The following is a 27,257-nucleotide window of genomic DNA, read 5'->3' as shown; positions in this document are numbered from 1 at the left end:
TATGTGGCATTAATTAGTGCTCATATTGTGTCCCTAAAGGTTGCTGATGCAAAAGTTAAAGCAGATGAAGCTAAACTAAATGCACAAAAGGTCTTGTTAAGAACCAACGCAACAAAAGACAAAGTGGACAAGAGCAATGAAGACCTAAGAAATCTTATTAAACAAATCAGAGAATTTCTTACACGTAAGAATTGAGGTTAAACCTTTAACTGTTGTCATCTGTGTTTCTGTTATGTAATAGAATTTTGTAATATTACTTATCAAATAATATCAATAGTGAAGTAGAATCCAAATGATAAGCTTTTTTGAGTTGCATGATTTGAAATTGGCTTTTGCTATTTACAACCATATTAATAATTTTTCTGATTTGGAGATGCCGGTGTTGGACTGGGCTGTACAAAGTTAAAAATCGCGCAACTCCGGGTTATAGTCCAACAGGTTTAATTGGAAGCACTAGTTTTTGGAGCACCGCTCCTTCATCAGGTGATTATGAAGTATGCAATTGTAAGAGAATTTATAGTAAAAGTTTACAGTGTGATGTAACTGAAATTATACATTGAAAAATACCTTAATTGTTTGTTAAGTCTCTCATCTGTTAGGATGATCATGATGGTTTCACTTTTTTCATATGTAAATCACAAAACCTTTTTTAAAAGTTACATTGTACATTGCAGAGTTACATTGTACTTTGCTCAAAAACTGCATGAATCCATGTAAGACTCTTAACTCACTTTTTTTAAGATTAGAATCAGCCTAAACATTATGACACAGACAAGGAACACCGGGGCTAACACCTTCAACATCTTAACATCTTATCTGGAAGATGCCAATTGTTACAGTTAACCCAAGAATGTAACTTTTTAAAAAGGTTTTGTGATTTACACATGAAAGTGAAACTATCATGGTCTTTCTAACAGATGAGAGACTCAAAAAACAATCAAGATATTTTTCAATGTATAATATCAGTTACATCACACTGCTATAAATTTGCTATAAATTCTGTGTCTTAGAATTGTGTCCTCCACAACCACCTGATGAAGGAGCAGCGCTCCGAAAGCTAGTGCTTCCAATTAAACCTGTTGGATTATAACCTGTTGTTGTGTGATTTTTAACTAAAATACTTTTTTCTGCGATTGTTCATAGTTGCAAATTTTTCTGTCTTCACACTCTGCCCTTGAGAAGGTGGTATTGAAGCAGGCTTTATGAACTGTTGCAATCCATTTGGGCAAGGACACTGTCATCATTAGGGAGGGATTGCCAAGATTTTGACCCAATGACATTGAACGAACGGTAATATATTTCCAAGTCAGGGTGGTATGTGGCTTGGAGGGGATCTTGCAGGTGGTAGTGTTCCCAAGTATTTGTTACCTTTTGTCCTCCTAGATGGTGGTGGATGTGGGTTTGGAAGGGACTGTTGCTTCTGAGCATTGGTAGCAGAAGGAATGAATGTTTTGTAGTTGTGATGCCAATCACATGGTTTGCTTTGTCCTGAATTGCACCAATCTGCTTGATTTGCTGATAAAATATGATTATATAGAATACATTGAAAAAGAAGGAAGCATGTGTCAGGTATAGACATGATAGATCGAGTGAAACCTTAAAGTATAAAGGCAGTAGGAGTATACTTGAGAGACAAATCAAGAGGGCAAAAGGGACATGAGATAGCTTTGACAAATAGAGTTAAGGAGAATCCAAAGGGTTTTTACAAATACATTAAGGGCAAAAGAGTAACTAGGGAGAGAATGGGCCCCTCAAAGATCAGTAAGGTGGCCTTTGTGCAGAGCACAGGAGATGGGGAGATACTAAACAAATATTTTGCATCAAATAAAAGCAAAAAACCAAAAGAGAAAACGCTGGAAAATCTCAGCAGGTCTGGCAGCATCTGTAAGTAATCTAATCTAAAAAAAAGAGCTGACGTTTCGAGTCTAACTGACCCTTTGTCAAAGCTAATCAAAAGAGAGAAATAGGGAGGTATTTATATGAGGCTGAGAGAAGGTGAGTCATGGCTCCAGAAGCAAAGGTAGCAATAAAGAGGTGATAATGACAGTGCATAGAGAGATTATAGGGAGATTAGGACCTGTGAATGGCCAAGGTTGAAGGTGGTGCTATGTGACAAAATATGTGGGGGATGGGTGAAGCAGAGGCAAAATGGAAAACGGGGGGGAGAAGGATAGCAAAGGGGGAAGAGGAGAGAAAAAAGGTGATGAAAGAGTGGGGACAGAAGGAAAGAGAGACAATCAAGAAAGAAGAGGTACAGAACAGTGAAAAAAATTTTTAAAAAGAAAATATAAAATAAATAAAATAAAATTACAGAGCGGTATGAAAACAGAGGGGTCGAGATGGGATAATCATCTGAAGTTGTTGAATTCAATGTTGAGACCGGCAGGCTGTAATGTGCCTAGTCGGAAGATGAGATGCTGTTCCTCCAGTTTGCGTTGAGCTTCACTGGAACATTGCAGCAGGCCAAGGACAGACATGTGGGCACGGGAGCAGGATTGTGTGTTGAAGTGGCAAGCCACGGGAAGGTCTGGGACCTGATTGCATACAGACCGAAGGTGCTCAGCAAAGCGACCACCCAGTTGGCGTTTTGTCTCTCTGATGTTGAGGAAACCACATTGGGAGCAACGAATGCAATAGACCAAATTGAAAGAGATACAAGTGAAATGCTGCTTAATCTGAAATGAGTGTTTTGGGGCCTTGGATGGTGAGCATGGAAGAGGTAAAGGAGCAGGTGTTGCACCTTCTGCGATTGCATGGGAAGGTGCCGTGTGTGATGGGAGAGGTGTTAGGTGTGATGGAGGAGTGGACTAGGTTGTCGCGGAGGGAACGCTTTCTGCGGAATGTAGACAGGGGGAGCGAAGGAAAGATGTGTTTAGTGGTGGCGTCGTGTTGGAGTTGGCGAAAATGGCGGAGGATTATTCTTTGCATGTGAAGGCTGGTGGGGTGAAAGGTGAGAACAAGAGGGACCCTATCCTTGTTCTGGGAGGGGAAGGAGGGAGTGAGGGTCATGATGCAGGAGATGGACCACACGCTGTCGAGAGCCCTGTCAACAACTGTAAGTGGGAAGCCACGGTTAGAGAAGGTGCACATATTAAGAGCACCACTTTGGAAAGTGGCCTCATCGGAACAAATGCAGCGGAGGTGAAGGAGCTGAGAGAAAGGGAGAGAGTCCTTACAGGACATAGGGTGAGAAGAACTGTAGTCCAGATAGCTGTGGGAGTCAGTGGGCTTGTAATGGATCTTAGTGGATAGACTATTGCCAGAAATGGAGACCGAAAGGTCAAGGAAAGGAAGGCAAGTGTCGCAGATGGACCAGATGAAGGTGATGGAGGGGTGGAAACTGAAAGCGAAGTTTATGAATTTTTCCAGGTCAGGACGAGAGCAGGAAGCTGAACCAAAATAGTCATCAATGTACCGGTAAAGCAGTTTTGGGAGTGGACGTGGGTAGGCCTGGAACAAGAAATGTTCCAAGAAAAGGCAGGCATAGCTAGGACCCATGCAGGTGCCCATTGCTACACCTTTGATTTGGAGAAAATGGGATGAGTTGAAGGAGAAATTGTTGAGAGAAAGAATCAGTTCAGCCAGGTGGAGGAGAGTGGTGGTGGATGGAGATTGTTCGGGCTGCTTTTTGAAAAAGAAGCGAAGAGTTTTCAAGCCGTCTTGGTGTAAAGAGATTGCGCATCCATGGAGAATAGAAGGTGGTTAGGGCCTGTGAATTGAAAGCTGTCAATTGGTCGCAAGGCATCAGAGGAATCCCGGATGTGGGTGGAGAGGGAGTGAATCAGGAGTAAGGATGGAGTCAAGGTAGGAGGAAATAAGTTCAGTGGGGCAGGAGCATGCTGACACAATGAGCCTGCCGGGACAGTCCTCCTTGTGGATTTTGGGGAGTAGGTAGAAACGGGTTGTCCGGGGTTGGGAGACTGAGGTTGGAAGCTGTGGGGGGGAGGCATCTGGAGGAAATGAGGTCAGTCACGGGTGTTGGAGACAATGGCTTGATTCTCAGTGGTGTGGTCATGCTCCGGGGAAGGTAGGAGGAGGAATCTGAGAGTTGGCGCTCAGCCTCTGCGAGGTAGAGGCCAGTACGCCAGACGACAGCACCCCCTTTCTCAGCAGGTTTGATGACAAGGTTGGGGTTGGACCTAAGGGAGCAAAGGGCAGTAAGTTCGGATGGAGAGAGGTTGGAATGGGTAAAAGGGGCAGAGAAATTAAGGCGGCCAATGTCCTGTCGGCAATTCTCAATGAAAAGATCGAGGACAGGAAATTGTCCTGCCGGGGGTGTCCAGTTAGAGGTGGAATGTTGGAGGGATGCAAAAGGATCTGTGGAGTGGGGGGAGGACTCTTGCCCAAAGAAGTGAGCGCAAAGGGGACAGAAGAAGAGCTCAGCATCATGTCGAGCCCGGAATTCATTGAGGTGGGGACGTAAGGGTACAAAGCTGAGTCCTTTGCTGAAAACAGCACGCTCAGCCTCAGCGAGGGGTAGGTCAGAGGGCATGGTGAACACGGCAAGGGCTGGGGCTGGAAGAGATGGGGTTTGAGGGATTGGGACTGTTGGAAGATGGAGGGTGGGCATGGGTGTGGATGAGAAGTTGGATATTTTGCATCAGTATTTGCTGCAGAAAAGCACATGGAAGATATAGAATATAGGGTAATAGATGGTGACATCTTGAAAAATGTCCATATTACAGAGGAGGAAGTGCTGGATGTCTTGAAGTGCATAAAAGTGGATAAATCCCCAGGATCTGATCAGGTGTACCTGAGAACTCTGTGGGAAGCTAGGGAAGTGATTGGAGGGCCTCTTAGTGAGACATTTGTATCATCGATTGTCACAGGTGAGGTGCCGGAAGACTGGAGATGTGCTAACGTGGTGCCACTGTTTAAGAAGGGTGGTGAGGATAAACCAGGGAACTATAGACCAGTGAGCCTGACGTCAGTAGTCGGCAAGTTGTTCGAGGGAATCCTGAGGGACAGGATTTACACATATTTGGAAAGGCAAGGACTGATTAGGGATAGTCAACATGGCTTTGTGTGTGGGAAATCATGTCTCTCAAATTTGATTGAGCTTTTTGAAGAAGTAACAAAGGATTGATGAGGGCAGAGCAGTAGATGTGATCTATATGGACTTCAGTAAGGCATTCGACAAGGTTCCCCATGGGAGACTGATTAACAAGGTTAGATCTCATGGAATACAGGGAGAACTAGCCATTTGGATACAGAACTGGCTCAAAGGTAGAAGACAGAGGGTTGTTTTTCACACTGGAGGCCTGTGACCAGTGGAGTGCCACAAGGATTGGTGCTGGGTCCACTACTTTTCATCATTTATATAAATGATTTGGATGTGAGCATAAGAGGTATAGTTAGTAAGTTTGCAGATGACGCCATAATTGGAGGTGTAATGGACAGCGAAGAAGGTTACTTCAGATTACAACAGGATCTTGACCAGATGGGCCAATGGGCTGAGAAGTGGCAGATGGAGTTTAATTCAGATAAATGCAAGGTGCTGCATTTTGGGAAAGCAAATCTTAGCAAGACTCATACACTTAATGGTAAAGTCCTAGGGAGTGCTGCTGAACAAAGAGACCTTGGAGTGCAGGTTCATAGCTCCTTGAAAGTGGAGTCGCAAGTAGATAGGATAGTGAAGAAGACGTATGGTATGCTTTCCTTTATTGGTCAGAGTATTGAGTACAGGAGTTGGGAGGTCATGTTGCGGCTGTACAGGACATTGGTTAGGCCACTGTTGGAATATTGCGTGCAAATATGGTCTCCTTCCTATCGGAAAGATGTTGTGTAACTTGAAAGGGTTCAGAAAAGATTTACAAGGATATTGGCTGGGTTGAAGGGTTAGAGCTATAGGGAGAGGTTGAATAGGCTGGGGCTCTTTTCCCTGGAGTGTTGGAGGCTGAGGGGTGACCTTATAGAGGTTTATAAAATCATGAGGGGCATGGGTAGGATAAATGGACAAAGTCTCTTCCCTGGGATGGGGGAGTCCAGAACTAGAGGGCATAGGTTTAGGGTGAGAGGGGAAAGATATAAAAGAGACCTAAGGGACAACTTTTTCACTCAAAGGATGGTATGTGTATGGAATGAGCTTCCAGAGGAAGTGGTGGAGCCTGGTACAATTGCAACATTTAAAACTCATCTGGATGGATATCTGAACAGGAAAGGTTTGGAGGGATATGGACCGGGTGCTGGCAGATAGAACTAAATCGGGTTGTGATATCTGGTTGGCATGGACGAGTTGGACGCAAGGGTCTGTTTCTATGCTGTACATCTCTATGACTCTATGACATTTGCTTATTCAAGTTCATTTCTTTGATTTTCCTACTACCAGGAAATAGGGTTCTACAGTTTAGCTGTTATCTATTTAATTGTTGTTTTTATTCCTCTGCTTTGGCATTCTTGTGCTTTATCGCAAGTGTTGATCATCCCATAATTATTATATTGTTATCACAGCTAGTCAAGAAAAAAGAACAACTGATGTAACACAGACTTCTCACCAGCCTTGGCATGGTGCCTTTTCAGAGCTTAAAAATGTGTTGCTGGAAAAGCGCAGCAGGTCAGGCAGCATCAAAGGAGAAGGAGAATCGACGTTTCGGGCATAAGCCCTTCTTCAGGAATGAGGAGGGTGTGCCAAGCAGGCTAAGATAAAGGGTAGGGAGGAGGGACTTGGGGGAGGGGCGTTGGGAATGCGATAGGTGGAAGGAGGTTAAGGTGAGGGTGATAGGCCGGAGAGGGGGTGGGGGCGGAGGGGAAATGAGGAAGCTGGAGAAATCTGTATTCATCCCTTGTGGTTGTTCTCCAGCTTCCTCATTTCCCCTCCCCCCACTTTTTCTCAGTCCCAACCTTCAGACTCAGCACCGCCTTCTTGACCTGCAATCTTCTTCCCGACCTCTCCGCCCCCACCCCCTCTCCGGCCTATCACCCTCACCTTAACCTCCTTCCACCTATCGCATTCCCATCGCCCCTCTCCCAAGTCCCTCCTCCCTACCTTTTATCTTAGCCTGCTTGGCACACCTTCCTCATTCCTGAAGAAGGGCTTATGCCTGAAACGTCGTTTCTCCTTCTCCTTTGATGCTGCCTGACCTGCTGCGCTTTTCCAGCAACACATTTTTAAGCTCTGATCCCCAGCATCTGCAGTCCTCACTTTCTCCATGGTGCCTTTTCAGTCTAGTTTATGTTGTAGCACACTTAGGCTGTACATAGAAGGCAAACTTGTCAGATAATGAGTAATGAGTCAGGTTTGAGTACATTGCTCATTGGTTGTTGTTTTAAGTAAAATGCTTGTACTGAACAGACCATGAGTGAGACAAAAAATGTTCTTTCATTAAGATGCTTCCATCATTCACTTTGTGACAACTTCTCCTTATACAGTCTTCACACAGACTTTTGTCACCTATTATTACCAGATGTGCTTGAAGTGTCTGTTCAACTGAACTGAATTCCGTTGCATTCAGTAAATGAGATCAGTGATTTCATCGAAACTTTCTACATAACTGTTCTCTGAAAATCTGCATTTGTTGTGCAAGATCAATATTCTATATTCTCATTTCTTGCTTGATGCACATTCTGGAAACATCTCCGTGAAGATTAACGAAACAATTCCAATGATTTGAGCTGGTGAAAGGTAGCTTGACTGATAGTTTCAACAGTTAAGGAGGAATAATAAATCTTTTCTCCATGTGTTAGTCAAACAAACTTCAGAGCCGAGAACTGTGCTTTGCACATCTCCTGCTTTTATCATTTGGCTTCCAGCTTGAAATAATAGCGTTTATGTGGGCCATTTTAAACTGAATTTCTCTAGCGACTAATATTTGGGGCTGGATCAGTTTGAACGTTTTTGGACTGTGCACATGGAACCCGTGGGGTTCAGCATTACTGTTGTGACAGTGGATCTTTGGTTTTCTTACTGTTTGTAGTTACAGGAGTGAAAAGTGCTGTGCTCTGGACAGTGTTGCTGAAAAAGTGGCATGTAGCCAAATGTAGTCCGTAATTTATTGGTCAGAATTTTTTCCTAATCTGTGCTAACTCTTGTTACTCTTACCTCTACTGCTCTTTTCCCGTTCAAAACCTTTTAATTCCATTTCCTGATGGGACTTTGCAAGTGTTAGATATCCTTTGCATAAACAGGGCTAACTTCTGTCTTTGTTCTTTTGCTGTTTATCTTAAATTTATATCCACTATGGCCTTGTTACCAATAGTGGATGTTTCAAACTGAAAGCAGTGATTTTGAACAAGTTGAAGTCACTACTGTGCCATTGCCAGTAGAGGCCCTTTCAAAGGGAAAGGCTTTTTTATTCTGGTGGTACTTTCAAAAATCAGAAAGCCTTTCCATCATTAACCTCATCAAAGCCCCTTTCATAGAGCATTACAGCAAAGGCCCTTCGACCCTCGATGTTGCGCTGACCTGTGAAACTAATCTGAAGGCCATCTAACTTACTTTATTCCATTCCCGTCCATATGCCTATCCAATGGCCATTTAAATACCCTTGAAGTTGACAAGTCTACTACTGTTGCAGGCAATGTGTTCCATGTCCCCACTAATGAGTAAAGAAACTACCTCTGACCTCTGTCCTCTATCCATCATCCCTCAATTTTAAACAATGTTCCCTCGTGCTAGCCATCACCATATGAGGTTGGACAGTGAGAGCCTTTTTCCTATGTAACCCTCTGATTATCTTGTATGTCTCAACTGTCACCTCTCAACCTCCTTCTCTCTAATGAAAACAGCCTCAAGTCCCTCAGCCTTTCCTCATAGGACCCTCCTTCCATCCTGGTAAATCTCCTCTAAACCCTTTCCAAAGCTTCCACATCCTTCCTATAATGCGGTGACCAGAACCGTACGCAATACTCCAAAGTGTGGCTGCACCGGATGTGTGTACAGCTGCAGCATGACCTCCTGGTTCTGAAACTCAATCCCTCTACCAATAAAAGCCAACATGCCGTATACTGCCTTAACAACCCTATCAACCTGGGGGGCAACTTTCAAGAATCTGTGACACAGAGATCGCTCTGCTCATCAACGCTCCCAAGTATCTTACCATGAGCCCAGTGCTCTGCATTTTTGTTATTCCTTCCAAAGTGAATCACTTCACACGTTGCTGCATTAAACTCCATTTGCCACCTCTCAGCCTGGCGCTGCAGCTTATCAATGTCCCTATGTAACCTACAGTATCCTTCGTCACTATCCACAACTCTACCAACCTTCGTGTCATCCACAAATTTACTAACCCATCCTTCTACGCCCTCATCCAGGTCATTTATAAAAATGACAAGCAGTAGTGGACCCAAAACAAATCCTTGAGGTACAGCACTAATAACTGAACGCAAGGATGACTATTTCCCTTCAGCCACCACCCTGTATCTTCTTTCAGCTAGCCAATTTCTGAACCAAACCACTAAATGACCCTCAATCCCATGCCTCCATATTTACTGCTATAGCCTACCATGGGGAATTTTATCAAACACTTTACTGAAATCCATATGCACCACATCAACTGCTTTACCCTCATTGATCTGTTTGGTCACCTTCTCAAAGAACTCAATGAGGTTTGTGAGGACCGACCTACCCATCACAAAACAGTGTTGACTGTCCCTAATCAACTTATTCCTTTCTAGATGATTTTAAATCCTGACTCTTATAACCCTTTCTAACACTTTACCCACAACTGAAGGAAGGCTCACAGGTCTATAATTTCCAGAGTTATCTCCACTCCCCTTCTTAAACAAGGGGGCAACATTTGCTATCCTCCAATCTTCTGGCACTATTCCTATAGACAAAGAAGACATGAAGATCAAAGTCAAAGTCTCGGCAATCTCCTCCCTGGCTTCCCAGAGGATCCGAGGATAAATCCCATCCGGCCCATGGGACTTGCATATTTTTACGCTTTCCAGAATTGTTAACACCACCTCCTTGTGAACTTCAATTCTATCTAGTCTAATAACCTGTATCTCCGTATTCTCCTCGACAGCATTGTCATTTTCTAGTGTGAATACTGATGAAAAATATTAATTTAGCGCTTCCCCTATCTCCACGCACAACTTCCCGCTACTATCCTTGATTGGCCCTAATCTTACACTAGTCATTCTTTTATTCTTGATATACCGATAGAAAGCCTTAGGGTTTTCCTTGATCTTATCTGCCAACAACTTCTCATGTGCCCTTCTGGCTCTTCTTAGCCCTCTCTTTAGGTCTTTACTGGCTAACCTGTAACTCTCAAGCACCCTAGCTGAGCCTTCATGTCTCATCCCTAACACACAAGCCGCTGCCTTCCTCTTGACAAGAGATTCAACTTCTTTAGTAAACTATGGCTCCCGTGCTCGACAACTTCCTCCTTGTCTGACTGGTACATACTTATTAAGTACATACTTCTCTTGTATTTTAAGCAAACTCAAGATAGTGATGCTATTCCTGGGCAGGTAGATACTGTTTGGAAATTTGATCCAGTTGTAGTGTCCTTTCAAATAAGGAGAGAATTGAGGACCAAGTAGGTGATACAATGAAATGGATCTCATTTGGATATTTTGGGAAGAAAACGAACTCCCTCTTTGATTTTTGACTTTTTAATTTTGATTGTCAAGCATATTCGAGTGCAAAGGTTCAGCAGTACAGTGAGATGTGTATGTCACCACACAATGTGGCACAGTAGTGCAAGAATCTTAAGTAGAAAGATAGAACAAAATTAAACATCTCAGTAATTATAGTGTAGCAAAAAACATAAAAATAAGATTTAAAAGATAAACATTGCAGACCTTCTTAGTTTTGTTTATTGTTCTGGGTGCAACCATTTCAATAACATCAGTGCTTATTCTGTGGAGAACTTTCAGTCCAGTTTAACAACCACATTGTACTTGTCAGTGCAAACCCAGTGCTAGGAACCAATCAAATAAGGTACAGTGCTCTTGTCTGTCTTGTTGGTATATCATGGGCAGCCATTAGTTCATAAAAAGATCACTTTTCTCTTCAAAAGTATGTGTGTGCAAGTTAGGTTTCTAAACCTGATTACATTTGAAATTAAAATGTTTTAAATTCACTGGCCTTTCTCTGTTGGTTGCACTTTGAAATCCATTTTACTTTTATCCAAAAATTAATTGATCCAAAAAGACAACCGCGTTGTTTTGCACATGCTGCAGAGGACGGCGCTGATCTGGAGAGCATTGAGGCAGTTGCCAATGAAGTACTGAAGTTAGAAATGCCCACCACTCCTCAGCAGCTTCAGGACCTGACCAGTGACATTCGGGACCGAGTGGAAAGTCTGTCAGACGTGGAAGTGATTCTAAACCAGAGTGCTGCAGATATTGAGCGGGCTGAAGCATTGTTGGATGAAGCCAGGAAGGCCAAGTGCGTCATTCTTTTTCTTTAAAATATATCAGCTGGTAGATACTATTTACTTTAAAATATATACCTCCTTTTGAACTTATTTGAGTTCAACAATTTGTCCTCTCATTTTACTGCTATATATTAGCCATATTCATTCACTGAGTAATGAAATATTTCTTAAATTTGGAAATATTACTAAATCAATCTTTCAATATTGATTTTCTTCACATTTTCATCCGTCAGTATCCTCAAATAATTGCTGTCACCAGTAATTAAAAATGTCAAATGCCATATTTTAATGGAAATTGGATTAGCCAAATCTCCTGTTTTAATTTTCTCCAAATGCATAATGAATATAAGTTCAGAGGCTGATTATATTAACGTGGCTACTCCTGTGGTGCAGAATCCATGCAACAGATGTTAAAGTTGCAGCTGATCGTGTGAAGGAGGCCTTGGATGAAGCGGAAAAGGCACAGAACGCAGCTGTGAAAGCAATTAAACAAGCTAACGAAGACATTGAGGGAACACAGGACCTTCTGACCTCAGTATGTTCTTATATCGATAAGTTGGACTTCATTTGGAAGGAATTTATAAATAGAGGTTTTGATGTCCTTACTCTTCCATTGCCCTCTGCATGTAGGGAAACTGTCATAGTTTTAACTTTGCATGTGCTGCAATAGCTTGTTTATTTTAGTTTCTGATGTTAGCTTTAATCTGCTGTAAAATTGACCCTCACCCTTAAACCCCCCACCCAAGACTTTGGTGCTGGACCATTGGAATTGATTTGTGTGTAATATATACTGTTGTCACTCTCCCTCCTGCACTCTTAGCCCCTGAAAATACTATCATACTATTTTAGTGCAGGCTTTGGTACTTTGCACAGATGTCCATCCTTCAGATGTGAACTTGGCATCACGAGCTGTTTAATAGGTATTGCAGCAGTTTCACCCCTTAGTTAATGTTTCAATGTGCACACTTTTTATGGAAAATTACAAGACAGTGATGTGAAACAGGAAACCCCTCTACACTCGCATTGCAGCGCACTAGCTAAATAAGCTAACTAGATTCACACCAGGAACTGGAGATTTTCACATTCTGTGCAACACCAAACAAGATGTTGCATTTACTCACCATTCGTGGGGGTAAAGAAATTAAAAACTTATCTTTCAACAAACATTTTGCAGTGTTTTGAATATGGCTGTGGGTTCAAAACTATTCCACTTATTTTTTTGTTCAGGTTCTTCTGTAAGATTGTACTTGGGTTTGAAAAATTCTATTGTAGTTATTAAGCTGCCCTGATGCCTTCACCTGATTGTGAATTTTTAGCTAACCCAGAGCAATAATGCATTAGGGTGCTAATGTCATATGCTTTGAACTACTCTGTGCAGGTTTATGTTTCATGATAAAATGCCAGCATTTCACCCGTTGCCTTCAGCTGTATCGCCACTTAGATCACAAAATAGTCCGTGCACAGTCTAAGTCAGAGTAGCCCCTGTGATTAGATCAAAGAACTGGAGCAAAGTTAACTATTACAGTTTCTTAATTGCATATTTGTTTGACAGGGAATGCACAGCACAATCTGTTGCAGTTAGACTGGTCTTTTATCTCTCTCTCGCGCTCGCTCTCTCTCTCGCTCTCTCTCTCGCTCTCTCTCTTGCTCTCATATCCTTGGTTGTAGCACGGTTTTGTCTGTTTCAGTAATCCTTTCATGCTCATAGATGGATGCCTGTTTGTTTAAACTTGTCATCACAGTGAAACGTAAAGCAAATACGTTTGACAGTAAAGAAGGTAGCAGCCTTAATTCAACCATTAAAGAATTTGAAATGTCTCTTTGTATACATATATTACAAATCAATTTACTGCTCTCAAGCCATGAAACTTGAGAAATTGCAGTTGGGTAGTATGTTGTATCATTTAGTTTGGTCAAAAAAAAAAGGAAGATTGCTTAGTTAATCATGCTAGTTGAGTGCAGACTAGCCTATAGCCAGACGCCAATCTCAATCATTTCAGTCTTGCTGATGTTTGTGTTAGTGGTAAATGTTTCTCATCCTTACGCATTCTAATTTTGTTGCCAAAGTTGTTTCTTACATTCATTATTTTAATCAATAGAAAACTCAAATTCATAGAGGTGAAATTTCTTCAGCATTCAAGAAGTTTCCAGTTTTGCTGTGGTTCTAATGTGCCAGCTAAGGTTTATATTTATGACAGGCCTTAGCGTTCATTTACACCATCTATTACACACTTTCTCATATGGTATGGTCTAATGGGCAAGGAAATTAGACATCTAATTGGAAAACCAGTACAATTTATACTTCAAAACAGGGTATGTGAAGATGTTGGTTTATAGTCTAAATGAAAATGTTTGACCCCTGTGTTGAACTTCTGACTTGGAATGCAATTATCCAATAGCTTACAAGACTATAAGTTGTTCTTGGTTTACCTCCTGTACTTCAGTATAAAAAAACCTTTGCTGTTTTAAATGCTGTTTAGATTGAATCCGAGACAGTAGCATCAGAACAAAGCCTCAACAATGCAACTGAACGCCTGGCACAGATTGAAAAGGACATTGATGAAATAAAACAAAAGACCACTGACAACACACATACTGCAGAAAACATTGGGGACACAGCAGATAAAATAAAGCAGACTGCAGATGAAGCCAAACAGGTAGGCATTTTTGATCGTTCAAAGGAAATTTAGAATCCAGTTCATTTTGTCTTGACTTTATTTAAATATTTTCAGCCTAGAACATTTTCATCTTCTGGAAAAGTAATCCCAGGCTCTTCAACTGTGACGTGAAGCTCTAGCCTCGACTTCTTTGAGATGGATGTCAAAGAGAAACAATGGGCATAGGGTGGGGAAGAGCAAGTGGCTGCAGGTTGTGGACTTGGATGGAGGAAGGTTATAAGGGTGCATAGAGAGAAGGTGCGAGAGAGAGGAAGGCTGCAGAAAGAACAGAACGGTTTTAAGCACATGAAAGGAAGACTGTTAACTGGAGGCTAGGAAAACTTAAAATCATTGAGGTAATGGGTTGCTTACAAATGAATTTGGAATCTGCACATTAAAACTGTGCGTGTTCAGGAGCTACTATATGAAAAGCAGTGCAGTGAATTATACTGTAATGAACACTGTCAATTGTTAAGTTTAAATCAGAAATGCATAGTTGGCATGTTCCAGCTGTTAGGAATATGTTATGGAAATATATTAGCTTTGATTTCACCAGTAAGTAGTGTTTATTCTGATAGCTTTTTATTTTGTTTTGAATTGTCTCGTCTCTTATTCTGAGAGGAAAATAAAGCTTTTGTTTCTAACGTATGCCTGTGATTTTGTCAGTTTAAAAACAAGTGTCTAGGAAATTTTTTGGAGTTTAGTGGGTTTAAATTTTAATTGAGGGTTTATAATTAAGGATACTGATGAACTCTTCGAGCTCTGATTTGCCCTGTACTTCATTATAAGTAAGTTCCTGGGAAGGAGCCCCTGGAAATCAAAATGTGATTTTAAGAAAATCTCATGAAAATTCTGTATGTGGTGGGAAAAGAAAGATTTTGTGCTGTAACATTCAAAGATTCTGGTTGACACTGTATAAATGAAAGTCCTTTTGCTTTCAAATAAAGCAGATAGCAGGTTCACCATCCTTTTAATTTCTTGCATCTGGTTCTATGTCAGGTACTTTTCACTTCACGATCTTAACACTCCCTTAAGATAGGGAATAGGATCTGACTGTTCCACTGGCGGCGGCTTAATGAGTTTTAGATGAGGGTACCTAATTCTGGCGGAGTCCTTTGCTCTCAATTCCTCAGGCTGTAAGTCACTGCCTTATCCAAAATTCTCTCCTTTTGTACTCCTACCCTGTGTAGAAATTCAACACCTGAGTTTAGCTCATTGCTGTGTGAATACGTTACATTTCATTTCCGGATGGTTCCAGGTAAAATAAGGAGTGGGAGGTTCATTGAACATAGATATGTCCTACCATTTGAGCTGTTGATCTAATTATTGTGCTATACATTTAAATCTTGATTCCTGTATATGAATACAGTAGACAGCCATCCTGCAGAGTATATTGGTAACCCATCCTTTGTGAGATGTTAACCATATTTTAAAGGTGCTGCCTTTAACCTAGGTACTCGACACTGTCCTGAAAGGCAAGTACACCGTTGTAGAAGACACCATCATCAAAAAATCTGATGCAGCTTCTGATGCTCGGAAAAAAGCCAAGTTATTGCAGGTCGAAGCTGAATCTTTGTTATCAGATGCAAGTCGGAAACTTGAGTTATTAAAGAGTAAGTATTACATTGAACGTAAAGTGGTGATCATATGATTCAGTGGGCAAACAATATGAAAATGCTCAAGCAAGACACTGAAGCTGCTTCTATAAGTATTTATGGCTTAACCTCCAGTTTCATTGCTAAAAATCCTTTTAATGTATTGTACCAAATCCAGAGTAAGATGGAATTCAGTCCAGCTGTTCAACAGCCTTACATTCTGAAACACAGTACTGTTTACTTCTGGTTTGAGTAGCATAACAATTACTCATTGATGTTGACAGTCATCAAAATGTTTGGACTAAGTGGAAGATACTATTTCGTGACTATTGATATTGAGGGTTTAAATTTTGTTTGGACTGAATTTGGGGTCAGGTCTGAGTGAGCAACAAAGTAGTACAAGGCATTGTGCCAGGAACATAACAAAAATTTCTGGTTCACATTGTCCACAAAGAGCGAATGAGCAACAGATCTTTTTCTTTTACTATCAGCAACAGTTTGTTCTGATTAGATTAGGAGACTTTTTTTTAAAGAAAGGAATGATATAAATGCATCTAAAACTGTTTTGTGTTCTGACTTGCATGTATCTTATTTTGATTGCAATAGATTGAAGTTAAATTGATAAATTGCCAATTATAGCACTCAAAGGGAAGTGCCATCTAGTGGTTCATTAGTAGTTTCAATTGATAGTGCCTAGATTTAAGAGTTGTAGACTTTGCAAGATGTGCTTTATGCTTTATTTCAGCAAAAATCGGTCTATTGCTAGTGAAGTTCACTGGATTTCTTTAGAATTTTCAATGCTTACATCTGCTAACATCTTATTTCTTAGCACAGCCAAGTCTGAATGTCCATCTCCTCAGTCTTGTTGATAGTAATTTTGTTGTGGTAACTTCACATTAATTACTCCTATTCTGGCGGTACAATTAAGTAATCAAGTTTTATGTGTATGTTAGTTGCAGTTAGATTTAAAGAGAGTTTTTCCCCATCTGATCAGAGCTCAGTGTTATACCAATCTTGGTACTGATGGTAACTGGAGTGCAGGTTCATAGCTCCTTGAAATTGGAGTCGCAGGTAGATAGGATAGTGAAGAAGGCATTTGGTATGCTTTCCTTTATTGGTCAGAGTATTGAGTAAAGTTGTTGGGAGGTCTGTTGCAGCTGTATAGGACATTGGTTAGGCCACTGTTGGAATATTGCGTGCAATTCTGGTCTCCTTCCTATCAGAAAGATGTTATGAAATTTGAAAGGGTTCAGAAAAGATTTACAAGGATGTTGCCAGAGTCGGAGGATTTGAGCTATAGGGAGAGGCTGAACAGGCTGGGGCTGTTTTCCCTGGACCGTCGGAGGCTGAGGGGTGACCGTATAGAGGTTTACAAAATTATGAGGGGCATGGATAGGATAAATAGGCAAAGTCTTTTCCCTGGAGTCAGGGAGTCCAGAACTAGAGGGCATAGGTTTAGAGGGGAAAGATATAAAAGAGCCCTGAGGGACAATGTTTTCACAGAGGGTGGTACGTGTATGGTATGAGCTGCCAGAGGAAATGGTGGAGGCTGGTACAATTGCAACATTGTAAAAGGCATTTGGATGGGTATATGAATAGGAAGAGTTTGGAGGGATATGGGCCGGGTGCTGGCAGATGGGACTAGATTGGGTTGGGATATCTGGTCGGCATGGACAGGTTATACCGAGGGTATGAATACCAGAACCTTCTGGAATAAACTAAGTCTGAACAAACTGATCTATCTACAGTCCATGCATTGTGATATGGATGTGAATTTTCTATCTCCTAAAGGCCTCCCCAGTTTGGTTAAATGACTTGATCAAGCTGTAGCTTTTGTGATTTTTTTCATTTCTATTCTATTCAAAGCAAATCACTTGATATTAGCTGCACTAAGTACTGCAAGCATATTGTCAGGAAGGGTTAAAATTAATCAAGTATTGATCATGCACTTTGATCTGACCACATGTTCATATCACACTACTTAACAAGTGTCAGCTAAAGAGATCCCTACCTGAATCTGTAGCATTGATTTAACATCCTCCAGCTTGAATAGCTTTGACAAGGTGATGTTCTTGCGCGCAAAATTTGGAAATTTTATTTTCGATGTCAATATCTTCCTCTTCATACATTGAAATATTAAATATGAATAAAGATTTTAGCTAATTGAATCGTAAAGCAGATGAGATAAGACTGCTGTCAGAAATTATGTATTCATATCTAACTGCTCAAGAATTGCAAGTTGACGTTGTGTTTCTTTACAGAACTGGAAAAAAGTTATGAAGACAACCAAAAAGCTTTGGAGGAAAAAGCCCAAAAGTTAATAAAACTGGAAGAAGATGTGCGCTTATTGCTGCAAACGATTAGCCAGAAGGTTGCCATCTATAGTACCTGTTTATAATGAGAATCACTTCACTGACACTATATACTTCAAGCTGCCTTCCTGTCAATCCCTAATATTCTACTTGTTAAGCTGAAGAACAATCCATGCCAAGCCAACATTTTAAAAGGAAAGCTTGCAAATTTATTGAGTCGTTGTTTAAAGTGGTACATTATTTGTAAGCACTTTGATTTCTACACGTAGTTCTCCTATAACACAGTAGTTGTGTTCCCATGTGACAACCTTTTGTAGAAAATAGCATAATATAAATAACAGAGCTGATGGAAAAAACAGGGGTCAGGCAAACCGCTAAAAATATCAGTAAAAATTAAACACAACAATTAGCATAACACAAACGATAGCGCAGTCTAAGTACATCTTTAAATCATATATTTTAATTAAATAATAGAGTAAATCTAACATTGTAACACAAAAATCACTGACTACAGCATTGTACCTTTTCAAGATGCTCTTCACCAGAAAGTGCGTGAGCTGACTGCCCAAGTGATGCCGACACGGAAGTCCGGTCCTCCCCAAGATTCTCCCACAGTTTGAAATAAAGTTCCTCCTAAATGTAGATTACAATTCCCAGTTTCGAAATAAGTTTCAAGGCTTGCAGAGCTGATTGCATTCCTGTTTTAGCTGAACACACTGAATTTGCATTTTGCAGATGTAGGATCCTGAGGCTGGGTTTTGCTGTTCAACTCCAGCAGGGGATGGAATCCAAGGAACAGTGAACAGGGGTTCGCTTTGTTTTTCACAAATTGCCTTGCAACCATATCGTATTTATAAACACGTGTTATAGGAGAGCTACCTGTGTTTTAAATGTTTAACAACAAATGTTGCAACCATAAAATGCAATTTGCAAGCACCAGCAGTATTTTTATATTATTGTTCTTTAAACTTAGTGGAAAATGAAGTTAAAGTTCTCCGGAAAAGGTAGCAAACTTTTTTGTAGCCAGTATTGAATACATTTATTGCATTCAAATCATATATAAAATGGACATCATAAACATCCATTGCGCAATAAATGCTTTTTTAAAAAAAAATTGCCTTGGTCTTTGCAACTTTTTAAAAAAAAAAATCATTTGTGGATTGAACCATTGCAGACTACATGCTGCATGTGGCCTTATAATGCATTTACAGAAGGAATTCGAGAATTTTGACACACTGGCAGTGAAAGAACACTGATATAATTCCTAGTCAGGGTGATGAGTGGCATGTAGGGGAACTGTCAGGTGGTGGTCGTCCATGTATCTGCTGCCTTTGTTCTTCTAGATGGATGTGGTCATGGATTTATAACATGCTGCCTAAGGATTTTGGGGGAATTTCTGCAATACATCTTGTAGATAGTACACACACTGCTGCTAGTGAGCATTGAAGGAGGGAGTGGATGCTTGTGGATATGATACCAATCAAGTGGGCTGCTTTGTCTTTAGTTGGTGTCAAGCTTCTAGAGTGTTGACGCTGTACCCAGCCAGGCAAGTGGGGCATATTCCATCATGTTCCTGACATGTGCCTTGTAGATGGTAGATAGACTGAGTCAGGAGGTGAGATACCCATTACAGTATTCTGAACCTCTGACTTGCTTTTGTAGCCACTGTTTATGTAATGCATCCAGTTGAGTTTCTGGTCAATGGTAATGTCCAGGATGTTGATAGTGGGGGTTCAGTGCCAATTAGATTGTCCCTTACTGGAGACAGGGTTTTCCCTGGAATTTGTGTGGCACACATGTTACTTATCACTTGTCAGCCCAAGCCTGGGATATTGTCTGGATCTTGTTGCATTTGAAATTGAACTACTTCAATATCTGAGGAGTTGTGAATGGTGCTGAACATTGTGCAATCAACAACAAATATCTCCACTTCTGACCTTTTGAATGAGGGAAGGTCATTGATGAAGCTGCTGCAAATGGGTGAGCCAGGGACACTACCCTGAGGAACTCCTGCAGAGACTTCCTGGAACTGAGATGACTGACCTTCAATGACCACAACCATCTTTCTATATGTCAGGTATGACTCCAACCAGTGAAGAACTTGCCGTTGAGTCCCATTGATTGCAGTTTTGATAGGGGTCCGTGAAGCTACACTCAGTCAAGTGTGGTCTTGATGTCAAGAGCTGTCACTATCAGCCTACCTTTTGGAATTTATTTTTTTTCCATGTTTGAACCAAGGCTGGAATGAGGGAACTGGGTGTGGCTGAACAGATGCTGCTTGATAGCACTGTTGATGATGATCAAGAGTACACTGATGAGACTATAGTTGGTCAAATTGGATATGTCCTTTTTAATGTACAGGACATACTTGGCCAACTTTTCACATTGTCAGGTAGATGCCAGTGTTATACCTATATTGGAACAGCTTGGCTAAGGGAGCAGCAAGTTCTGAAGCACAAGTTTCAGTACTATTGTCAGAATGTCATCAGAGCCTATAGCCTTTACATTATCCAATGCCTCCACCTGTTGCTTGATATCGCCTGAAGTGAATTGAATTGGCTGAGGCTGGTATTTGTAATGCTGGGGACTGCTGGAGGAGGCTGAGATGAATCATCCACTTGGCACTTGTGGTTGAATTTACTGTGAATGCTACAGCCTTATGTACTGATGTGATGGGCTCTTCCATCATTGAGGATGGTGATGTTTGTGGAGTCTATGTCTCCAGTGTTATTTAATTGTTCACCATCAGCCACAAGTGGATGTGGGCAGAACTATAGAGCTCAGATCTGGTCTGTTGGTTGAGGGATTTCTTAGCTCTGTAGCAGTTTCAGGGCAATCACCAGTTTTAAAAGAAAATGACCTTTTGTGAAAAACTGGTCAACCTGGCATCTGTGCAGACAGGATTTCCCAGCACGCCTGCCAGTATTGTGACATGGTGGCTCAGTGGTTAGCACTGCTGTCTCATAGCACTAGGGTCCCAGGTTCGATTCCAACCTCCGGTGACTGTCTGTGTGGAGTTTTCACATTCTCCCTGTGTCTGTGTGGGTTTCCCCCAGGTGTTCCGGTTTCCTTCCACAGTCCAAAGGTGTGCAGGTCAGGTGAATTGGCCATGCTAAAGTTCACTGGTAATTTTGAACTCCTATTTGAGTCCATCTGTGTTCCTTCTGGGTACACCAATTCTGGCTGAGTTCACAGCTGATCCCAGACTATAAATCTCGTGTCATCCGGGTGATTTGAATTGCACACTCAAGGCTGATTGCTGGCCAGGATAAGCAGTTGGATCTCTCTTTTTCTCTCTCTTGGGGTTACTGCCCGAATGGGTAGTTACCAGGTGGCTGTTGTCCCACTAACAAGAGAGGGAATCGCCCAGGCACTGGGGGTAGTCGCGATTACTATGTGGAGATAAGTTCCAGGTCGCTGGTCCGGCCATAAACAGTGAGCTCAGTTCAGCGCGTGCTCTCTCTCTCCAGTGGAGTTCCCCTAAGTGCGGCATTCCAGGGCTTCAGAGGCTGCTGGAGGGAGACCACCACAGTAATCAGTATATTTTGTGCCCTTGCCACTGCTTCTTCCAAGTGTTGTTACACTTGGAGGAGAACTGATTCATCAACTGAGGGAGGATGGTACGTGGTAATCAGCAGGAGGTTTCCTTGTCCATGTTAAACGTGAAGCCTTGAGACTTCATGGGATCCAGAATCAATGTTGAGGACTACACTTATTGCTGGGGAAAATGTTTGTTATGTGGCAGAGTTTTCTGAAAAACCCCCAAGCAATAGAATAGATTGTAAAGTCTAATATAGCAAAGAATTGACTTGGGCTATATTTATGACTATAGTCATAGTGTGAGCAAAGCGTCAGGATACTGACTAAAACATATGGTCCTGTGTTTGGCTATTTCTGCTTCAAGAAGAGAGTTCAAGTGAAGTTCACTGTGTTGAAGATGGGGTAGACCCATAATATTGATGGAGAGCTTTGAACATAATCCTTCATTTCAGTTATATTTGATAATGTACAGCTGTAGTAAATTAATAATGTTTTTGTGTGCTTAAACCTAAAACAAATTCTCCTTTTAGCTGATGCAGATACAGGCTTAGTTATAAGACCAAGCAATTTTAAGTTTGGAAGTCACAATATCTTCCAGCTGAATCTGAGCAGAAAATGAGTCAACAATTACTTGGAAGATAAAAAGAGTTCACTTCTGGGCTAAAAGCTTCTATTTGTTCTTATTTCTTGACCAGAGACAGACATTGAAGGTAATTATTCTCTTGTCTGCCATGCAGGTGCTAACATGTTGCAAGCCATTGTAAACTGATCATTAGAACGTTTGACCAGAGTGTGATTTTAAAATTATTAATAATTTTTAAAAGTATTATCGCTCTTGAAAAGCCAGGTGCAGATTTCCACATGCGATTTCCAGCAGGAATGGCTAAAACATCCAAATCTCACTGGCTTCCATTGAAGTTGGTGGGGAATGTATCCGTTAATTCCCCTGCACCCCCTCTTTAATCTTGGGTTTTATTGTCATAAGAGCTGTCTTCATAGCAAGTGGAAAGATATGGCAGGCTGGAAGACAATAACAAATCTGAAAGCACAAAAGGCTTTCAATATAGAGAACAATGTGGAGTTACAGACATATTTAAAGCTTTGAATGCAATCATGCAAATAGAAATGACTAAATGCAACACTGGCCATATAGGAACTAATGTGAAAACTGTAGCTGGGTTTCAAAAAGATCAAACATAAATCATTATGTGCTTTAATCTGAAATATTTTACATTGCTAAATTCCTATACTGGCGAATGAAATCAGTTTAAATCAGTGGCAAAACATTAAGTTTGGGGGATCTTTTGGTGTTCATCCGCAGATTCCTGTAGGCAACAGGACAGGTTTATGAGATAGTTAAGGCATACAGGACAGCTTCCTTCACTATAGTATGCTGTGTCCTTGTTGTACTAATACTACATTCCTCTGCCCCTGTGAAAGCAGTTTAACTTTCTCCCCATAATATTAACAAATACAGCTGCAAGAATGCTGGTCCCATCTGATAGCTGTTGTAAAAATGAAAACAGGACAGGAAGTCAAAATATTTGATGAAATTGATGCCTCCTATTGGCAATTATGTCTCTAGCATCTCTACACCAAATTGCAACAACTTTTAATGCGACTTTGTGTGTTACAATATACCCTGTAAAATGTGTTTTCAAAGTCCCCATGTGCAGTAAATGTCTGGAAATTTATTGAGAGCAGCAAATTAACCCTTAACCATGGGCAGATCTCAGTTTTCATTCAGTCTAAATTTTTGATTGAATCCAGACAGTGTAGCAATCAATTTGGATTGCATTTGCATTTACGTGACTAACTTCCCATCAGGATCGGCACAAGTTGCTCAATGAGTGAATTAACCCTGTTTTGCCAATAATTAACAAATGTCATGAACTATCAATTACATATTAACCATAAGGAATGTGAAACTTGGAATGGGAGTATTTGTAAAGTGTTAATCAATAAAATGTTAACAGCTATGTTATATCCCCAATATTAACTGCTTGATTTTTTAAAAAATTGCAGTTCAAGTCTGTATCTAAGATAATTTAATTTATCATTTACTCTCCACCCCATCTTCAACAAACCCACCTTTTCCTCTCTACAATCAGTTCTGAAGAAAGGTCGTTGGACCAGAAATATTAACTGTCTTCTCTCCACAAATGCTGCCAGACCTGTTGAGTTGCTCCAGCAATTTCAGTTTGGTTTTGTTTAACAGCTTTAGACAGTTTACTTTACACATTAAAGTCTATGTTTGTAGCTGGTGTTTTTTCCAGAACTTGTATTAATTGTAATAGATGAACAGGGGTTTCCTAGACATCCTCTTGAGAGGCTGGTGATTTTGATGTTGTTGGGACAACTTCACTGATAGCTGTACATGGGAAGTTTCAAGTTATAATCTCAGGGAACCTTGCACATCTAACAAGCACAGTTTTATTTGGTTGACATAGACATCCAGGTAGTTCTTCTATAATGTGATGGTCATACTCTTCTGCAATTCTGCATTATTGATAAATTGTACTTTAGAAACACATTACAGCCAACACACATTTTAAAAGTTTGCACTTTAGGAACAGTGTCCCCAATTCATCAATCACATTACAGCAAATGCATGTTAACGATACGTGTTATAGCACAATGATCTGTAATTGACTTTATGTGCCTATTCGATTTATTTGTTTCAATTTTACACATATATTAGAAACCAATTTCTCTCAATAACTATAACAAAGGCTAAGATAATTGGAACAAAACCAAGACCGGAGACTGAGCTTTTATTTGTTAAGAAAAAAACATCTTGTATATCATTCTTTAAAAAGCATTCTTCTTTATCAATCCGAGTAACATATTAAAGTTCAAATCCTTGCAGTCCAAATTGGCTCAATTTTCTATTCAAATACTTGTGACCCCAGCACCTAGACATGTCAGGTCAGTTCGTCCCTTGCTGCTGAAATCTTTGCATTAGAAGGGTCAAAATAATTCAGCACATCTTTCTATTCTTCTTAGAGTGTATTTGGCCAAGTAGTTTGAAGAGTTGACTTTCTAATTAATGAGGAATGTGTGTAAATAATCAGTTCAATTTATTTTATTATTATATCACTCCGTTTCAGTACTTGTTCCTCCAATTACAGAAAGACTTAACAAAAAAACCCTGCATTTATAGAACACTTCATAGTCACCAGATGCCTTGAAGCACTTTCCAGCCAATTAAGTACCATAATCACTATTGTAATCAGGAAACAGCAAGGACACACTTAGGGTAAATCCTTTGTACATTTCTTCTACATTAAATAATATAACTTCCCAAATAGATGAATTCTGTAAGCACAGTACCCTAGCACCATATAGATATGCGAATCACGCAGACCAGGAATATTGCCAGAATTTGATGTTTGGTTTGTGTTTTCAGCTAGTGGTGGAAGATGATTCAGTGGTAAACAGACATTATGAATAGATCTGTATGACAACCAATTTTTGGTTGATCTATATTTTGAAAAGAATAGATATCCATGCTCATCACCAACTTTCTATGTAAAAATGATCCGTTTAATAAGTTTCTAGATGCTCGCCAGTGAACTGTGTCAGCAAGAATCAAGGTGTGCAGAAGATGGGAGAATGGTGGAGAAGTAAGCTTCCTACTCTGGTTTAATTAGAATTAAATAAAGAAACAGTTTAGTTATGATGAATATAAGTTGAAATCAAAATCCATCTGATCTGGAAATGAGAGAATAAGCTTATCTCTATAAGGTGCATTGAAGTCAGCTTTCTGTAAAGGATGTTCCCAAATCATTCCCAAGCTTTTTTTTTAAAATAGTGTAAATTCTCATGAATAATATCTACAAAATATTCTCACTTTGACTTTTATATTTGGGAGTAACTTATCCTAAAATCCAACAATGCTCAAGTTACATAAGCAATAACGAAAAGCTTAACACTTTAGGAACATCTAGACCCACGTTTTACAGCAAGATGCTTTAATGACGCAGTTTGAACCTGTTTTCTCCTAACACAAAACAGGAAAGCACGAAGCATGTTTCTGGAAATTGTCACATACTGCTTGATTTTTCCATAGTATACAACCTGAGTAAGCTTTCCTGATCAAAGAATATGGAGAATGGCCCCAGTAGTTACTTTTCTGGGACAATCAAGACCAACAATCAGAACTCTTATCTTGAACATATCACAGATTATTGACTTCAAGTTGACTTCTAAAATCTGTTGCCAGAAATATTTAGTATTCAGATCGTGCAAAACATCCACAAATGTGATTAGCAAATAAAAAAAAAATTGATGTCTATCATAATTCCAAATACGTGTGTATGTCTGGGGTTTAGTATATAATGCTGTTTTTAGCAGTTAGTTTACCAGATGTAATAAACAAGTAAATGAGGCAAGTTATATTTCAAGTACTTATTTTCTACCTATCTACACATGATAAAATGATTCAGATCATTACAAAACAGTACTAATTTCAAAATCAAGTTATTGTGCAACATCCTAGCATAACAGCTCTTCCATAATTTAACTATATTCCAATGGAATTTCTTTTTTTGTTCTATTACTTGATTGATAGGTAAAAGGCTGTTTGTCTTACACCTTAAAAAACAAGTACTTCTCCTGTTCCCAGTACTAACTGAACACCACATCACTGTATTCATTTCAATACTAGATCCTGTACCTTAAGACAATAAAACTCTATCCAGTCTACTGCTTTTACGTTCACTGAGCTGGCCATGGCCCAAACATTACTCAGTAACTCAGAATATTTCATAATTTAAGTATATATGTAATTCACATTATTAGTGGAATACCCAACATCAAAAGGTTTCACCTTTACCCACATCAATCCCATATATTTACATAATTAGCACAGAACACTGCGAAAGTCGATCTTTTATGGAATAACTCAAAATGAAGCAGTTGCACCTCAAAGATTCTCTCATTTTCTTCGCAGTGGCATTTTTAAATTTCACATATACCAGAGAACATTTAAGGTTGAAAGAAATAGGCACAAGAATAGGCAATTCAGCCCCTTGAACCTGCTCCATTTTTCAATAAGATCATAGTTGGATTGTGGCCTTGATTCCACTCCCCATCTTGCTACCACTAAAGATCAAATATCTGTAATTCAGTTGTGAATATATTCAGTGATCAAGTCCCTCTCATTTGCTGGAAAACGGAATTCCAAAGATAACAAGCTTTGAGCATTTTCTCAGCATCTATCCTGTCAAAACCACTCAGAATCTCATGTTTAAATGAGATCACGTCTCTTCCCTAAACTGGATTGAGTAGGGGTTCAACTTGCTCAATCATCCCTCAAGACAATCGCTCCATCCCAGGAATCGATTCATTGATGTGCGTGGACATCAAGCCTCTTTGGGCTTTCACTCTCTCTTGCTTTTTGGCATCTTGAAAGTATCCTGTTCTATCATTTTTAGGTTCAAGGTGAATGATCTCATGTTTGTTAGTTTTACTTATTCACCCTGACAAATATCTAGATTCCTTCATAAATCTGTTTCTGTTTATACTGCTTAGAGTCCTCTCTATCTTTGTGTTTTGCCAAATTTGAATACAAGGACTTCTATCGGTTATTGATAAATATAGTGAAAATTAGCCACCACAACACAGATCCTTGTAGCCCACATTCTACTAAAGAGTCCCAAACGATTAACCCTCTCTGCCTCCATTACTCAGCCAATTTCCTAACCAGGTCAAGCCTTCAATTCCAAGGCATTTAACTTTATCTAACAAGTGTTTGAAGCACTTTATCAAATATTTTCTGGAAGTCCATATAATCCATCTGCAGTACAGAATTCTCTATTCAATGTT

General features: G+C 40.2%; 1 protein-coding gene and 1 pseudogene across 1 annotated transcript in view; one reads left to right on the top strand and one right to left on the bottom strand.

Moving 5' to 3' along the window:
- The window catches only part of lamb1a (laminin, beta 1a), a 100,515-nt gene extending 81,543 nt beyond the window's left edge, over nt 1–18,972 (top strand). The window contains exons 28-33 of the mRNA XM_043713615.2: nt 40–184; nt 11,128–11,335; nt 11,718–11,859; nt 13,805–13,981; nt 15,435–15,594; nt 17,838–18,972. Of these exons, the coding sequence (XP_043569550.2) occupies nt 40–184; nt 11,128–11,335; nt 11,718–11,859; nt 13,805–13,981; nt 15,435–15,594; nt 17,838–17,974 (969 nt within the window). The 3' untranslated portion in view covers nt 17,975–18,972. The remainder of the gene's footprint in view (nt 1–39; nt 185–11,127; nt 11,336–11,717; nt 11,860–13,804; nt 13,982–15,434; nt 15,595–17,837) is intronic.
- On the bottom strand, nt 3,006–3,686 carry LOC148145879 (uncharacterized; annotated as a pseudogene).
- Nucleotides 18,973–27,257: the final 8,285 nt, after the last annotated feature.

This window comes from Chiloscyllium plagiosum, unplaced genomic scaffold, assembly GCF_037043375.1.
Source record: "Chiloscyllium plagiosum isolate Xiang-an unplaced genomic scaffold, Cpla_swu_hap1 HiC_scaffold_23, whole genome shotgun sequence".
NCBI lineage: Eukaryota > Metazoa > Chordata > Chondrichthyes > Orectolobiformes > Hemiscylliidae > Chiloscyllium > Chiloscyllium plagiosum.
This window is presented reverse-complemented; position numbering and strand designations above follow the sequence as displayed.